Source organism: Narcine bancroftii, chromosome 6 (assembly GCF_036971445.1).
Source record: "Narcine bancroftii isolate sNarBan1 chromosome 6, sNarBan1.hap1, whole genome shotgun sequence".
In the NCBI taxonomy this organism is placed as follows: Eukaryota; Metazoa; Chordata; class Chondrichthyes; order Torpediniformes; family Narcinidae; genus Narcine; species Narcine bancroftii.
The window spans coordinates 13,072,506-13,091,619 of NC_091474.1; the positions used below are offsets into that span (position 1 = coordinate 13,072,506).

The window sequence follows — 19,114 nt, forward strand, 5'->3', positions numbered from 1 at the left end:
ACAACAAATTTTGTGATTATGTTCATGACAATAAATTCTGATTCTAGTCTCCTCAACAATTATACTGGGCGAAAGTAGAGGGGATTCAAAGTGATTCATGGGATGTGTCAAAACTATCACACAGATCTTAAAAACAATCTTGAAAATATTTTTGCTTTTTAATAAATTTTGTTTTTCAATTTTTTAACTAATAGTATTGAAATTAGTAGCTGATGTTTGCCTTTGATTGTAATCGCTCAAATAATAGGTTGGGGTTAGAAATTACATTAGTTATAGATTTCCTTTTTTATCGACAACATGGATCATATGTATTTTGTTTAATATCTCTGATTTTTATTTGCTTTCACCTGAACTTTATATTATATGTATCTACATATTTGATATTATTTTCTCAAAAACCTATAAAAAGATTGAAAAATAAAGAAAATCACTCCAAGCTATCAACGGTAACTCTGTAAAAGCAGAGTTAGGATCTGACTGAAACTCCTACCTTTCCAAAAGATACAGGGAAGAGTCTAATCATCGATTTTTGGATATTTGTGCTGATATGAAGCTATCTCGTGAAACATCAGTGTCATTGATGTACTGTCAGTGGGCACAGTAACCCAGTGCTTCACTGACACACCCACATCTACAATTCAATTTGACCTTTACATGCACAGAAACACTTCCAATGTATTCTATTTGCTCTGCAGTGGCAATTATTAAGGGCTCATTCTTGAAGAAATATGTCAAGTTTTGTTCAAGAGACCTAATTAGCAGCACTTAGAGGTATTTCGTTTTTGAAAGGCTATCAAAGATATGATTTGGCTCAGCATGCAATTATAATGAATGCAGGTAATACGTATAGAATTTCAGAAAATAAGCATTCATTCTATGAACCCAGGAAGAAAGTTGGCAAAGACTCAGAACACTACATGATTGTTATAACTGGAGGTGCAGTAAAACCCCTGTTATCTGGAATTCAAGCAACTGGCAGCTGCAAGCAAATGGTAAAAAAAATTCCAGAAAATAAATAGATAAGAAAATACAGAAGTTTAAAATTGGCGTGCCTTACCATTAGTTCACCAATCATGTAGCACGCAAACTGCAGCATATGAAAAATTCATTTATGTAGCATCTACCAATGCCTATAGGTATGGGTTTTACTGTATTTAAAAACTAGAAAGGCTATTGACCAAATCTTGAGTTTTTAGAACAGTATCTTTTCTTTCTTTGGCTTGGCTTCGCGGACGAAGATTAATGGAGGGGTAAGAACAGTATCTAAATGCAACAAGAATTCCTGAAATTACTAAAACTCACTGTTTAGTATTCAAAGGGCTCACTCCTTTCAAAACATGTATAATTCTATCAGACAAGATAAGTCTTTGAATTATTCTTTCAGTTAATACCATCCAATATACGTTCAGGCTTCTTTGACAAGTTTGTTGGTTTTGATCAATCTCAAATTTATATTCTGATGCTGAGGACTCAAATTAAAGGTTTAACAAATACTTAGATTGGCCTTATGAATACATGTTTATGGCAAAGAAACCTTCATGTCTTTTGTGAAGTATTTGACAAAGTCCACATCATAGCAAGTTAAGGTGAGGTGGCTACTTGGATCCATAATTGGCATGGTGATATGTGGAGGAGAAATCCAGAAATTTACAGGATGTTTTTTTCCCAGGACAGATGGAGCCATGTCCTAAACACATTGTTAACATGGCTTTCTATGCAAACAAGGCAGGGTGAATGTTACCACTCACTTCTTTGCATTTACTATCTTTTATTCAGTTGGATCCAGGCTGTTAAGAAACAGATTCATCTAAATCACTTTACAATCAGAAGATCAGAATGTAAGACAGTTACTTTGTAAGTAAATAGGTTTCCTTTCAAGGATGAAGAAGCAGGGAATCAGACAGCATTTTTTGATGCTCTTTTAAAAAGTAGCCACAAGTTAACAACTATAGCAGCACCAGGATTGAGATGAGAGAGCTACAACAGTATAATGATAAGGTCACTGGTCTAAATTCATTAATGTCTCTGTCTGATCCATCTTAACATTTGATTTCAGACTTACCAGTTTGATTGACATTAATTGGATCCAAAATAGGCTTGGGGACAAGGAGGTAGAGGATACTGGTGGAAGGCAGTTTTTCAGATCATAAGTCTGTGACTGGGGATGTAGCAAAGGGATTGGTTTTGAGTAATTTTTTTTTTTGCACAGAGAATGTTTGCTATGGACTACTTTCAGCCAGAGGAGGTGGTAGAATCATTACATTACCAGGTCCAAGAAACAGCGATCAAGGTACTTAAATGGATAAGGCACAGAAAGATCTAAACCAAGCACGGGCAAATTGTGTTAGTCAATTCACTGCATTGTAGTGATATGCAACAAAGATTCAGGCCCTTTAGCCTAACCCATTCATATCAATCAAAGTGCCTTCATGAGCTTGTTGCAGTTGCCTGCATTTGGGCCACATTCTTGTAAACCCTCCTATCCATGAATCTGTCCAAAAGTCTTTTAAATGTCACAACTACATAAAAAACTTCCTCTGACAGCACTTTCCATCTACCAACACCCTCTGTATGAAAAATCTGACCTTTATCCTCCAAATCTTTCCACTCTCATTCAACCTTGTTTTAAATTCCCCAACTTTAGCACAAGGCTGTGATCATAACCTCATCAAAGTCCATCATAATTTACATATTTCAATCCAGGGAAATGTCTCAGCCAATCCAGGCTCTGCTGTCACCCAAGCCCCCTTGTCCCAGCAACTTTTTTGGCACCTTTTCAAGTTTAATCTTATCTTTCCCAGAGTGGCAACTAAAAACTGCTCACTATATTTCCAGATAGTCTTGCAAAGCTGTGATGCAAGACTCCAACTCTTGTTCTCAATGCCTCTTCCAATAAAGGCAAGCATGCCATATGCTTTCTTCACCATCTTGTCCATCGATGCCACCACTTACAGAAGCCAATACTTCTAGATCTCTTGTCTGCATTACATTATATCTGCTATTCCTTTGTCCACTTTCCCAACTTGAATCTTAGAAGAACCATAAAACACTTTAACTCAGAAACCGGTTCCTTCAGCCCTTCTAGTCTATGTTGAACCATTGAAGCTGATCAAATTATTTTTAAATGTTAAAATTGAGCCTGCATTGAACATATCAACTGACAGCTCATTCCACACTCCCACAACTCTCTGTGTGAAGAAGTTCCCCCTAAAATTTTCATGCTTATCCCTGGTTTGTAACTCACCTATCCTCGGTGCAAAAAGCCTATCTACATTTAGTCTGTCTACCCCCCTTGCAAATTTAAATATCGCTATCTTCTATATTTCAGGGCATAAAGGCCTAATCTGTTTCACCTTTCCCAGTAACTCAGTTCCTAAAATCCGGGCAACGTCCTAGTAAATCTTCTCTGCACTCTTACTATCTTATTGATATCTTTCCTGTAGTTGGGTGACCAAAACTGTATTCAATACTCCAAATTTGCCCTCACCAATGACTTATTAACATAAGTCAAATTTAACATAATGTCCCAGCTCAATACTTTAATTTACAAAGGCCAATATACCAAAAGCTCTCTTTGCAACCCTATCCACCTGTGATGCCACTTTCAGGGAATTATGAATCTGTATTCCCAGATCCCTCTGTTCTACCACACTCCTCAGTGCCCTAACATTTACCATGTATGTCCTTTCTTGGTTTGTTCTTCCAAACTGCAACACCTCACACTTATTTGCATTAAATTCCATCTGACAAATTTCAATCCATTTTTCCAGATCCCTCTGCAAGCTTTGGAAATCTTCTTCACTGTCCAGAACATCTCCAATCTTAGTGTTATCTGCAAACTTGGTTATTCAATTTACATGATCATCTCGATCACTGATGTAGATAAGAAACAACAATGTTCCCAGCCCTGATCCCTGAGGCACACCACCAGTCCCAGGCCTCCAGTCTGAGAGCCAATCATTCACCATTACTCTCTGGCTTCTCCCGTCCAGCCATTGTCAAATCTAATTCACTACTTCACCATGAATAGTTAGTGTCTGAATTTTCCTGACTTACCTCCCATTTGGTACCTTGTCAAAGGCCTTAAGATTGGTTAAACACAACCATGCACAAAGCCATGTTGATTATCCCTAATCAGTTTCTGGCTATCTGAAAATTGTATATCCAACCTCTAATAACATTTACCAATAATTTACCTACTACTGATGTCCGGCTCACCAGTCAATAATTCTCTGGGTTACTTTTGGAGATAATTATTTTAGTTTCTGTTATAACCTAAGGCAACCTTCGACACCATTCACCAGAAAATGAATTTTGGTGTCATCTGCAAACTTACCAATTATTCCATGTATATTCTCACTCAAATTGTTAATATACATGAAGAACAACATGAAACCCAGCTTCAATCCCAGTGGCGCACACCAATAATCATACCCTTTCGATCTGATGTTTAATCCTCCAATACCATGAGATTTGTATCCATTTATAATCATATAACAAATACAGCATTGAACCAGGCCAACTTGGCTCTTCTAGTCCATGCTGAACACTTACTCCCACCTAACTCCACTGACCTACACTTAACTAAGTTCATTCTGGAAACAATGCAATTTCACCTTTTGTACCAGTCATAATGTGGGATGTTGTCAAAGCCTTATCCATGTAGGCAATACCTATCATCCTGCCCTCATCAATCCTCTTGGTCACCTTTTAAAAAAACTCAAATAAATTCATGAGATACTATTTACCATGTTAAAAGCCACGTGAACAACCTTAATCAGTCTTTGCCTTTCCAAATGAGGTGGACATGTAAATTCATGTATCAAGAACATTTTTTTACCCCAGTTACTTCAGGTTGGAATATTACCCCAGCTGAGCTAGTGACCATTTGGACGCCAGTCTGGTTTTGCTCAAGAGCATAATTGGCTTTGTATAAATATCAAATGGTTGGGATTTAATGAACAAATATTGAGAACTGCACCTTTAATCTATGGTATAAATGGTGTCATATAATTGTATGGCCTTTCAGACGACCATCACGTCAAAGCTAACCCTTTTCCCCATCTACATCCCTAACCTCATTGGGGGGAAAGTTACAGGAAGGAATTCTAACGGACAGGATCTATCTTCAGTAAAAGTAGTTCCTCTTGAAATTACATGTTGTTTGATAGTTCATTCCCCATTCAGAACAGAGGAAGGGTGAAATATAATAAAACCCCCGTTATCCAGAATTCAAGCATCCTGCAGCCTCAAGCAACCATCAAAAATATTGTGGAAACTCAATAGATAACAAATACGAAAGTTTAAAATGAGCACGCTTCACTGTTTGCCAATCCCGCAACAATCTCAAGAAACTGAAAAATTCACCTTCTGCAGCAACCTACCAATCCCCGTAGGTATCAGAAACTTAGGGTTTAACTTTAAATATACGCTTTAATGAAAAAAAGCAAGGAATAATTCTCTTGCTGGTCATCTAAAGTGCAGCTCCATGGAAGTCTCTAATAAGCCTTTGAAAAGGACAGGGGCCTCATTACACTAATGGGAACATATGACAAATGGGATCTTCTGGGAAAAACGTTTCAAAAGCTGTAAATCCTCGAAAAATACATCTTTCAACATGAAAATGTAATGGCACTCTTTATTAAATGATATCCTTTTGAAGCTCAGAGAGATCATGACATTAACAAAGTAAAGGAAAGGGCTAGATAGAAGCAACACCATTGAATTCTTGGCTTTGAGATAATCCTAACATAAAAACATCTTATTGTTGAAATAAAACAGAAGATAAAGTACAAACCTGCAACCATAACTTGTCATGCTGAGACCACTTCCCCCCGGCAATGCACTGAAATGTTGCATTTTGTCCTGCGTTCACTTCCACATTCTGAAGACGGAGAAAATGGGGAGCCTTCCCTGTAGAACAATTCCCAAGGTAACAAAATTAATTATTGTGAAGTTTAATGTGGAAACTGAACGAGGTGTTGACACTTAACAGCACAGTTAACAGCACTAATGTGCAGAGACATCTACAGGTCTAAGTCTATGGTCCCCTAAAAGTGGTCACATAACTAGATAGCTTGGTAAAGAAGATTTATGGTAAATTTGCCTCATTGGTCTGGTTATTGAGAGAGGACCAAAGTCATGTTGCAGTGATAGAAAACATTGATTAGTCCATATTTGGAGTGCAATTCCAGTCATTTCATTACAGGAAGGGCATGGGATCTTTGGAAAATATATCAAAGAGATGCTGCCTGGACTGGACAGTATGAGGAGAGGTTGGACAAACTCTGGTTGTTTTCTTTGGAATGTCAGAGGCAGAAGAGAGACAATAATAGAAGTTTGTAAAATTATTGGAGATTTGGATAGTGTAGACATTGAGCATCATACTTCCCAGAGTAAAATTGTCAAAACCTAGAGGACATGCCTTTAAGGTGAGGATGAGTGTTTAAAGGAAATACGTGGGGCAAGGTTTTTTATTTTTATTTTTTTTTTTACACGGATAGTGGACGGTGCCTGGAAGAGATAGAAGCAGGTTCAACAGTAGTGTTCAAGAGGCTCGAGAGACAGGTATTTGCAGTGAATAGAGGAAGGTTGTTCATGTACAAGTTGTTCATGTTCATGTACAAGTACTTTAATTTGGGCATGTGGATTTGTGCAGACATTGTGGGCTGAAGGGCCTCTTACTGTTAATTAATGGATCGAAATATTTTCCAGGTATATTCTTCTGATGGATGAACAGGAACTTCAGTTACAGTGGCTGAGGTGGATGATATAAAAAGAACTCTCAATAACACGAATCAATAATTAAAAAAAAAAATCTGTAACACAATAAATCCATGAAACCTCAAAACTGTTAAAAATAACAGCAAGCTGACTGTCTAAATCAGATTCCAACCTCTGGCCACAGCAGTCATACTGCAACATGGAAACCAGGAAGCCGCTGCAAGAGTTCATCTGCAACTCTCGCAATGAGACTCCTTTCTCTGGGTAAGACATACAGAGAGTATCAGAAGCAGCTCCATCAGGCCGAACGACCAAAGAAACCGCTCACATTTATGAACTATCTGAGACTCTCATATTCACAAAACAGTATTTATTTGATTGTACATATAAATACTTGTCCTGCATGTGCATTGTTTGTCTGTATGCGTGTTATGTCGAGCTGTGTGTCTGCATGTTTTGCACCAAGGACCTGAGAATGCTGTTTCATTGGGTTGTACTTGTGTAATGAGATTATAATAAACTCGTATATATGCAATGGTGCAAACCTTGGGGTAACAAAATAATGCATATTATTTAAAAGTCCGGGCTTTGCAACATGCTTGCAACTGATAAGTGGGGGAAAAAACTACTCGATTGAAAATAAACTATAAATATAGAATTCTAGTTCTCTTTTTGAACAAAATAAAAACTGGCCTCTTTGGGAACATTAAGGGTGAAAGATGTCAAATAAGTAGAATTACGTTTAAAAGATCAAATTAAGAAACAAGATAAGAAACACTATTTCATAGTTTAGAAATGATCCAGGCAATAGAATTTGTTTTGGCATCTATTGATATCGAGCAGATGTAGAGATGAACCACCATCATATTGCTACAAAACAAAACATGTCATGTTCAATTTTCTTTTCTATGATAACATTTACGTTAAAACGTAGTCATCACTTTGTGCTCAGAGTTACTGCCAAGGTATCACAATTCTGAAAGTAGCTTGGATTTGATGGAGCAATCTATTTCTTTCAGTCTCGCACAATGCACCGACCGACCCAGAATAACTTATTTCTCTTTTGTTCTTTACCTTTGAAATCTTAGTAGGGTTCATGTTCATATTCTCTTTCAGTCAAGGATGCCTCTTTAATTCTCTAAGATCCCCTGCACCAAACTATTCCATATGCATGTGCTGTGCCTCTATATTCAGATCTGATTCCAAGAATTTGAGCGATTTCTGCAATTCAAAGATGCCCTGATTCTTTCCATGGCATTCCTGTTTTTTTTAAATCTTTTTACATCTAGAATTTGCAAGCAATTATTGCTTTTTTCCCTTGAAGTTCTTGGAAAGATGGTTAGTGAGGTGACTTCTTGAACTACTGTTGCCCTTTTCTAGTGGTTTGGAAGAAGCCGGACTCTTCTTTATGGACATGCATCTTTCTTTATGTAGCAAAGGTAAAGCTGTGATCAAGGTGTGATCAAAAAGCAAGCAGGTGCCTAAATGTTTACTTTATAATGACAATTATATCTATTGCCAGAGATATTGACCAATTTGAACAGATACAGAACAACTCCTATTATCCGAAATGCACCGGACAAACTTTTTTTGGGAGGACTGGTCATTTTAAAAAAAACAGCCCAGTAGCAACTGCAAATCACTTGGAACGATGTAATACAACAGGGAATTAAAATAAAGTTGAATTCTTACCCCCAAAAAATGCTGGCCGTCACCAATCACCAAGGCCCCGCTCCCGACCGGGAGCTTGAGGTCCGCTGCTGCCGCCGGGAACCTGGGGCCAAGATCCACCGCGCTGCCTCCGGGAGTCCGCTTTTGCCGCCGCCAGCGCCGGGGGCTCGACCGCTGCCGCCGCTGTCAGGAGCCCAGGGTCCGCCACCGGGAGCCCGGGGTCCACTGACCTGCCGCCGGGAGCCCCAGGATCCGCAGCGCTGCTGCCGGCGCGGGGAGCACGAGATCAGCCGCACTGCCGCCGGGTGCCCGGGGTCCGTTGCGCTGCCGTTGCCGGGGTCCCAGGGTCCGCAGCACTGCTGCCAGCGCTCCATCCCCGGGAGCCTGAGGTCCGCTCTGCTGCAGGGAACCCAAGGTCCCTGGTCAGTTCAGTTCCGAAAAAAATACGGATAAATGAGGATTTCAGAGAATCCCATTTTGGATAATCGATGATGTACTGTCCTCAATAAAAGAAAAGAAAAGGTAACGATAGCATAGATTAAGTTAAATGGAAAAGAGAGAACAAATACGAAAGGTAGATGGAGGTATTACAACATAAGAAATAAGAGCAGGAGTCGGCCATTCAGCCCTTAGAGCCTGTTAGCCATACAATGAGATCATGGCCGATCAGATGATAGGCTAATCTCCACCTACCAGCCTTTTCACCATATCCCTTCATTCCCCTACTATGCAAAAAAATCTACCCCATCCTTACTTAAATATGTGGTCTCCTTCACTGGCTCTGTGGGCAGAGAATTCCATAAATTCACCAGTCTCTGAGAAAAGCAGTTCCTCCTGATCTCCTTCCTCAATCTACTATCAAAAACTTGAGGTTATGTCCCCCAGTTCTCCTTTCACCTACCTGTAGAAACAAGTTACCTCCCTCTTTCTTATCTATGTCTTTCATAATTTTATACATTTCTATAACATCCCCTCTCATTCTTCTGCATTCTAGCTAGTATAGTCCTAGATGTTTCAATCTCTCCTCAAAGGCTAACACCCTCATCACTAGAATCAATCTAGTGAATCTCCTTTGCACTGCCTCCAAGGCCTGTATATTCCTTCCTCAAATAAGGAGACCAAAACTGTACACAGTACTCCAGATTTGGCCTTACCAGTACCTTGTACAGTTACACCATAACTTCTCTGCTCCTATAAATTGAATTCCTCTGGCCATTAAGATCAACATTCCACTTGCCTACCTGATGGCCTGTTGTTCCTGCAAACTAAACTTTTGCAGTTCATGCATCATCACTCCCGAGTCCCTTGCTGCAATTGCTTGCCATTCAAGTAATAATTTTATCTTCCATTTGCCAGACCTCATTCACTTAACACATCTATACTGCATGTATAACTTTTCTCTGACATGGTACACAGTTCCTCCACCATGATGACCAACACAAAATAGTGATTTAAAGCTTCTGCCATTTCCTCATTGCCCAATACCAATTCCCCTTTCAATCCTCCAAAGGGCCCGCATTTACTTTAAACACCCTTTTCTGCTATATATAATCTTAAAAATCTTTTACTGTCCATTTTTACACTTTGTGCCAATTTTTTCTCACAATTTACCTTCCCTTTCTTTATTGATCTCCTTGTGGTTCTTTTAAGTTTTCCCAATATTCTAGTTTCCCACAGGTCTTGGTGACTAAGTCCGCATGGGGTTTTAGTTTGATGCTTTCCTTTATTTCCATAATTATCCAAGTGTGGCCAACCCCAGCCTTACTGTCTTTGCTTTGAACTGGAATATATTTGTATAATCAATCTTCAAAGTTTCCATTAGGCATGATAGAAAGTGGTGTTACAAATGTGCAGACTATTCAGGGTATTTCATCACACTACTGACATTTGCCTTTTAGTTGTGGAAGGACGTGGGCATGAGGGTGGTCAGGATGCTGATTGTTTACATTGAGATATCCAGGTATCATCCATGGTAGTTAAATCACTTGTTGAATTGAATTTCTGCTCAGTGGTAATCCCCTCAGGAAGTTCATGGCAGGAGACTCTGCAATGATAATGCCATTGAATATCAGGGGAAGGTGGTTAAAGATGATGTTCATTGTCAAGCATTTTTGTGGAGTGAATGCGACTTGCTACATATCAGCACTTGCCTTCATCTTCCCAGGCCTTGTAAAATTCTGGCTCATTTTCTCAGAAACTGAGAACAAAATTCAACCTTCTGCAATCAGTGAACATTCCCATTTCTGTTCTTACGATGGAATGAAGGTTATTGATGAAGGAGATAAAAATGAATGGGCCCGAAGGACCCCTGCTGTGATGTCCTAGGGCAGGAATGATTGCCCTCTAATGACCACAATTCACCTTCCTTTGTGTGAGGAGTTTCTAACTACTGGAGTGAATTCCCATTGATGCTCATTGACTTCAGGGCTCCTTGCTGTCACACTCAGTCCGACGTGGCCATCCACTTTCCCTCAGTGAAGAGTGTTAACAAAATCAGATAGAAATCATTGCTTTTGTCTGACTGAAAGGCCTGGTCAGACAAAGATGGAGAATGCTGAACATCATGGATCCAAGAAGGATATTTGGACTTTGGGACTATTTCATATTGTACAGAACAGAGCATCAGGTCCTTTTCTTTGGTTTCAATCACAGTCATTATGACCTGTGCTGCTTATCTCCACACTGGTTAGTCTTTAAACTCTTGAAGTTAATTAACTTACTTTTCTTAAGCTAATTTTTCTCAGTTTTTGATAACGTCTCTTACGTGGTTATATGAACAAAAATTAAGTGGAGTCTTCATTATCCTTCAAAGTTCTTGCCAAAGTCGAAGTTGAAATACCTTATATAACCATAACCATATAACCGTTTACAGCACGGAAACAGGCCATGTCGGCCCTTCAAGTCCGTACTGGTTCACTTGAACAACTCCACGAGCTCTTCCGCAAACTCCTGAGGAAGCAGAACCTCTCTTAGGTCGGTACATCCTGAAATTTTCCAGGTCCTCATAGATTCTCTTTATAAGACCCCGTTTTCTTGGATACTTTACTCTGTTCCATTTCTCTTTAAATATTGTTGTTCTCTGGGAATCTTTACACATGTTCATTTTCTCTTTATAAGTCCACATCCTCTAGGATTATTTACTCCATTCCTTTTCTCTTTATAAATATCCGTTCTCTGGGATTCCTTACTCTGTTCCTTTTCTCTATCTCTTGAACAAATTTTGGATTTAAAAGCAGAAGAGCCTCCACCCCGATGTCCCTCCTTATTTGTGTATCCTCATTTGACAAGACTCGGTGAATTGTGGTACTGGTATGCCTCATAGCTTTCATATTTTATTTCAATATGACTTTAAAATATCCATGCAATATATTTAATATCGAAATTTATTTTAGACTAAGTGGGTGTGGATTGTGATTATTTGATTGTGGATCAAAATTCAGATTCAATTACACATTACAAGGCATCTGAGCGATCAGAGAATGGGAACAAGTAGCATTTCCTGTTGCTATAACAACCATCTGAGATCAGGCAACCAGAATACCTGGAGAAAAGAATTGTTAGCTTTTTCAAAAAAAAAATCTTAACCACTAAAACTATTTCAGAATTTTGAAGTCATTTCCCAGCATGTAGAGAATGATCACAGGGAAAATAAAAAAGAGACGCTAGATTTTCTGGTTGCTATGGCAAAGTAGAAAGCTACAATTGCAAGGGCATATCCAGAATTATGCTGGTGGTAAATTGCTGGGAAATGAAGTAGTAAAATGGTAGTTTCGCTCTCCGATGTTATAATCTTGTTGCAGGGTTGTCAGTGATGAGACGTTTTAGTCCCAATAATCAGTTCTGAAAGGAAAGATCTCACAAACAAGGTTCAGGCACTCAGCATTCATGAACTGATCAGGTCCTCGCTGTAGTGCTTGTCAACAATTTAATTAAAAGCAGATAATGTGATGTACTTATTATTTCTACAGAAAGCTTCTATCAAGCATTTGAATATTTCTCGATCATTGGAGCAGTCAGAAACTTGCTTAACCTCATATTAATAAAACGGTTATGCTGCCATTGGAAATAAGTCTGATGAAAAACACTTTTTCGCTTTTTATTGCCTCTCTCATTCTCCCCTTAATGTACTTCTGCTGGTATTGCATTTTTCTATAGCAGACATTCAAATAATTTCTCTTTATGCAAATTGAACAAGCTCTTAGTTTCAATGCTTGTACAATTCTGGAAGTGAAAGGAGGAAAGTTTAGGGGAGATAATCAGGAGCAAGTTTTTTTTAAAAAACACAGAGTTGTGGGTGCCTGGAATGCTTTGCCAGGGATGGTGGCTGAGGTTTAAACATCAACTTAAACTTAAATATGGAAAGGGATAGGTCAGGTCCGAGGGTGAAGGTCTTCGAGTTGGGGGGGGGGGGGGGGTGAGGCCAGATTTGAAGAAATGAGAAGGGATTTGCAGAAAATTGTATGAGCTGATCTTTTTTCTGGAAACGATGGAGAGGAGATTTGGAGGGTATTTAAAGAAGAGATATTGAGACTGCAGCATCTTTACATGCCAGTCAGATCAAAAGGCAAGGCCAAAAGATCAAGGAAACCAAGGATTTCTGTAAAAATTAGGAAGTTGGTTTGGAATAAGAGGGAATAAAATTATACTAAATTTAAGAAGCAAAAAATGGATAAGATGTATGATTATTACATAGATTGCAGGAAAAAACCTTAAGAAGGAAATTAGAAAGGCAAAAATAAGGTATGAGGTGTCAATAGCTGATAAGGTAAAAGTGAATCCATAGGGTTTTTACAGATATGTGAATAGTATAAGGATGGTTAAGGATGGAATACGACCGCTGGAAAATGAGAGCAGTGAACAGTGCGAGGAACCGTATCAGATGGGAGAGATATTAAACGATTTTTTCTCATCTGTGTTCACGAAGGCAAAGGTCATTGGAGTATGTGAGGCAAATGACTTAGTTATGGAATAGATAGAGATTAGTAAAGAGAGGGTCTTGGAGCTTCTAGGGACAGTAAAATTGGATAAGTCTCCTGGCCCTGATGGGATTTTCCCCAGGACGTTAAGGGAGGTCAGGGAGCAAATAGCGGAGGCACTGTCAGTGATCTTTCAACGATCACTGGAGGATGGTGTGGTGCCGCAGGATTGGAGGGTTGCTAATGTTGTTTTGTTGTAAAAAAGGCACGAGGTATCAGCCAAGTGATGAGTGACGTGCCTCAAGGATTGGTGCTCAGTCCCTTGTTGATCATAATTTATATTAATGATTTGGATGATGGGGTGGTTAACTGAGTAAGTAAATACACAGACAATACAAAAATTGGGGGAGTGGTGGATAGCGAGGAAGGTTTTCAGGGAATACAGATGGATTTGGAAAATTGGTCTAAAAGATGGCAGATGGAATTTAATGTAGAGAAGTGTGACGTGCTTCATTTCAGAAAAATAATCAAAATAGGACATATGTAGTGAAGGGGAAGATATTAGGGAATGCACAAGAACAGAGATCTTGGAGTTATGGTGCAGCGTTCCTTGAAAGTGGATTCCTATGTTGGCAGGCTAGTTAAGAAGGCATTTGTTATGTTAGCCTTCATAAATCATAGCATAGAGTCTCGGAGCTGGGAAGTGATGCTGTGACTGTTTAAGGTGTTTGTGAGGCCAGGTTTGGAGTATTGTGTTCAGTTCTGGTCTCCAAATTATAGGAAGGATATAGATAAGGTGGAGAGGGTGCAGAGAAGATTTACAAGGATGTTGCCTGGCTTAAAATACCTAGAGTACAGAGAAAGATTGAGGAGGTTAGGACTTTATTCATTGGAATGTAGACGGTTGAGAGGGGATTTGATAGAGGTGTTTAAAATTATGAAGGGAATAGATAGAGCAGGGGAGGTTGAAACAAAAGGACACAAGTTGAGGGTAAGAGAGGACATCCCTCCAAGAATGTATAGATGGAGATTAAACTCCATGCTACTTAAAAGGCAGGATTTTAGAGAATTCATTGAAAGACAAATTAAAATGTACTTTGAAATAAATACAGAATCAGTGAAGGATAAGTTTATACGATGGGATGCAATGAAAGCGTTCATCAGAGAGCAAATAATAAGTTATGTAACCAAGATGAAGAACGACTACAATCAGGAAGCAGAGCAGTTGGAAAGGGAAAAAGTAAATATAGAAAAAGAATTAGCAATGAAGGAAGACACAACTAAAAGAAGAGAATTGGCAGATAAAAAAATAAAATATGAAACACTACAAACACATAAGGTGGAGAAGAACATAATGAAGACGAAACAGAAATATTATGAACTAGGGGAAAAAACGCACAAAATTCTAGCATGGCAGCTTAAGACAGAACAAGCTAAGAAAATGGTATTGGCATCAAGGAAAAAAGACAAACAAATCACATATAATCCAACGGAGATTATTGAAAACTTTAGAGAATTCTATGAACAATTATACCAAACTGAAAACGAAGGGAAAGAAGACAAAATAGATGAATTTTTAACTAAAATTGACTACCAAAATTACAAATAGAGGAACAAAATAAATTAACAGAACCATTTGAAATAGTAGAAATACAAGAGATAATAAAAAAACTACCAAATAATAAAACACCAGGAGAGGATGGATTCCCAATAGAATTCTATAAAACATTTAAAGATTTATTAATTCCTCCCCTCCTGGAAGTAATCTACCAGATTGACAAAACACAAAGCTTACCAGATTCATATAAAACAGCAATAATTACAGTAATACCAAAGCAAGGGAAAGATCCACTCGCACCAGCGTCATATAGACCAAAATCATTACTTAACACAGATTATGATAATAGCTAAACTATGAGCAAACAGATTAGCAGATTATGTACCTAAAATGGTAAATCTAGACCAAACTGGATTTATTAAAAAAAGACGGACTACAGACAATATTTGTAAATTTATTAACTTAATTCATGCAGTAGAAGGGAGTAAAGCGCCAACAGTAGCAGTTGCTTTAGACACAGAGAAGGCCTTTGACAGAGTAGAATGGAATTATTTATTCAAAGTATTGCAAAAATTCAGTTTACCAGAGAAGTATATTCATTGGATTAAAGCATTATATAAGGGGCCATTGGTGAAAGTGACAGTAAATGGATATATATCAAAGCAATTTAATTTAAGCAGATCAACAAGGCAGGGATGCCCACTATCACCCTTATTGTTCGCGTTAGCTATAGAACCACTAGCAGAATTGATAAGAACAGAAAATAAAATAAAAGGGATAAAAATAAAAGACAAGGAATATAAAATCAGTTTATTTGCAGATGATGTTATAGTATACTTAACAGAACCAGAATTATCAATGAAAGAATTATATAAGAAATTGAAGGAATATGGAGAAGTGTCGGGTTACAAGATTAACACAAATAAAAGTGAAGCACTGCCAATGAATAATGCGGATTTCTCAAAATTTAAGAAGGAATCACCATTCAGATGGCAAATGCAAGCAATAAGATACCTAGGTATACAAATAAATAAAAATCTCGGCCATCTATATAAACTCAATTATTATCCACTAATGAAAAAATTACAGGTCGATTTAGAGCATTGGAAAGATTTACCACTAACACTAATAGGAAGGATAAACTGTATTAAAATGATCATTTTCCCAAGGATATTATACCTATTTCAGGCATTGCCAATACACTTGACAGAGAAATTCTTCAAGGAGTTAAAGAAAATAATAAGGAAATTTTTATGGAAAGGGGGGAAACCGAGGATACCACTAGATAAATTAACAGAATGGTATAAACAAGGAGGCTTACAACTGCCAAACTTTAAAAATTATTACAGAGCCGCACAATTAAGATACCTATCAGATTTTTATCAAACAAGGGAAAAGCCAGATTGGACTAGATTAGAACTGGATAAAATAGGGGAGAAGATACTTGAACATATATTACATAAATGGATGAAAAATTGATACAACGTAGGAGTTCTCCAGTGTTGCATCATCTGCTCAATATTTGGAAGAAGATTCATGTAGAAAGGAATAAAACAAATTACCAATTACCAAAACTAATACTGACGCAAAATCAGTTAATCCCTTTTACAATAGATAACCTTTCCTTTAGAGAATGGGAGAAAAAAGGGATCAAAAGAATAGAAAATTGTTTTTCAGGAAATAGATTATTATCCTTTGAACAAATGAAAGATAAATACAATATAACTCAAGATACAGTGCTGGCATATTACCAATTGAGATCTTACTTGAAGGACAAATTAGGAAGCAGTCTGAGGTTACCAGAGGGAAGTAACTTTGAATATGTGATTACAGATACAATGATAATCAAAAGATTTATAACAAATATGTATATTAAACTGCAAGAAAAGGAGAATGAGGAAACAAATGGTAAAACTAAACAAAAATGGGAACAAGATTTAAATATAAAGATAAAGAAGGAAACATGGGAGAAGTTATGCTCTGGAACTATGAGAAATACAATAAACACGAGGTTACGTATGATACAATATAACTGTATACACAGGCTATACATTACACCTCAAAAGTTAAATAAATGGGACCCAACAGTATCTGACAGATGTTTTCGTTGTAAAAAAAGAAATGGGAACAACAATTCATGCAATCTGGACATGTGAGAAAGTAGAAAAATTTTGGGAAGATCTAAACCAGATATTAAATAAAATTACAGAAAACAATATACCAAAAAAACCCAGAGATCTTCCTCCTAAGTAATATAAAAAACAAAGAATTTGGACTTGATTTGGAGGTGCACAAAAAAGATTTGTTAAGATAGCTCTAGCCATAGCAAAAAAATGTATTATGTCAACCTGGAAATTAGAAGATAATTTGAGAATACATCAATGGTATATAGAAATGAATAAATGTATTCCATTAGAAAAAATAACATATAATTTAAGAAATAATATTGAAATATTTGAACAAATATGGGAGCCATACATGAAACACAATAGAGAAAACCTACTGGGGACATCTACCACCTAAAATAACGAAAGGAGAAGGAAATGAAAAGAATTGACTCAGTGGAATTTCTTGTTTATTTTTATTGAATGACAACATTGTTTGACTGATTTTGTACTTTAAATGGATGGGGGGGGGAGGTAGGGAGGGAGGGATGGGAGAAGGGGGGAGAAAATGACACTGTATATATTTGAAAAGGAAAATGTATGTATCTTGGTTAATGTGGTTTATGGTGTGAAAAATAAAAAATTTTAAAAAAAGTTGAGGGTAAGGGGGCAAAATTTTAGGAGCAACATTAGAGGATGCTTCTTCACTCAGAGTGGTGGCTGAATGGAATAATCTTCCGGAGGAAATAGTTGAGGCAGAGTCAATTCTTTCATTTAAGAGGAGGCTGGATATATACATGGATAGGAGGGGGTTGGAGGGTTATGGGCGGAGAATAGGTGGCGGGATCTCACGGAGTTGTTTGAGTGAACTGGCGTGGACTCGAAGGGCCGAGATGGCTTGTTTCCATGTCATAAACTGTTATATGAGCAGTGAGCCTATTAGAACTTGTGTGCTTTCTGCATGTAATTCCATTTGCAATGTCACCACCATCAATTTCATTACCACTTGATTCTACACATTATGGTTATACAAATAGCTCAAAGTTGTGGAAATCATGTCTTGGTGACCTGTGTCCATTTTCCATCAGAATACCTTTTTCTTGAAACCGAACTTTAATCTTGGCAATGACGACTTCCATTTATCTGCTTCAAAGAAGTGAGAATGATATTCCACTTTCATTCATACTCTTCAGTTAGATGATGAGCCTCTTATTTCCAAGGCCCTTCCAATAGCTGGTGGCTGAGGAGCAATTTATTGCCTTGATTTCCCAGACAGGCATCTTCTTTTTTATGCTTTTCCGAAGACAGTCAATCATAATGGAGGATAATCTTACATCGTGACATGAGAACTCCACACTTGTACGTTATCCTCACGTAGATGCTCTCCAACATCACGCTGTCTGCTATTTTCACCTCCATTCAATAATGTGCAGTCAAGTGAGCATTTGCCAACTGTGACTGAAATGCAGAAAAAATCTTAAATATTCTTGCTCCCCTGAGACTCATAGAAACAAGAGGTCAACTTGTATTTGTTGGTGGCCTCTTGAACACCCCTGATGGAGCTCTGGTTGGAACTGAAAACTATACGGAGCATGTTCTGTCTGGTTGATAAAGGATTTCTGGAGAGATTCCAGAAGGACGTTGATCTTGACTGAGGGTAATCTCAATAAATGGAAGCCATTTTTCTGAATCAATATTCATCGGATGGCATTGGGTTGCAACTTAAAGTGGTCCTCTCAGTGCAAGGCATTTTACTGAAATAAAAACGGTTGGTTCCTTTACATTCCAAACAGTCTCAACTCTTCTAAATAAAATAGAACAAAAATGGATAAGAAGGCTGTCGCCTTGGATGGATATTCCTCTTGTGAAAAGACATCAAAATGTAACTTTATTCTCTCAGTGTGAATAATCATACAGAAGCTGTACTGACTGTTCATCTCTCTTGAATGAGGCAGCAATACAACAGAATTATAATTGAAGATCTGCTTTGAAATTTGTGATCAGTTATAAAATAATCGCCATCACACAGGGACAGAGTTGTGTGCAGAGATGCCCCTGGAGGACACTAATGATCGACTTCAGTGACTTTTCCTCCTTTTCCTATCATTAGCCCACTAATGACCAGATTTACACTGTTTAAT

General features: G+C 37.8%; 1 protein-coding gene across 25 annotated transcripts in view; it reads right to left on the bottom strand.

Annotated features, from left to right (window-relative positions):
- The window catches only part of ptprt (protein tyrosine phosphatase receptor type T), a 1,055,968-nt gene that overhangs the window by 592,889 nt on the left and 443,965 nt on the right, over nt 1–19,114 (bottom strand). For all 25 annotated transcript variants that reach the window (XR_011339907.1, XR_011339906.1, XR_011339908.1 and 22 more), the window contains one exon: nt 5,798–5,913. Coding sequence is in view for 21 of the 25 variants with exons in the window: in XM_069884025.1 (XP_069740126.1) it covers nt 5,798–5,913 (116 nt within the window). In the remaining 4 variants the exon portion in view is untranslated. The remainder of the gene's footprint in view (nt 1–5,797; nt 5,914–19,114) is intronic.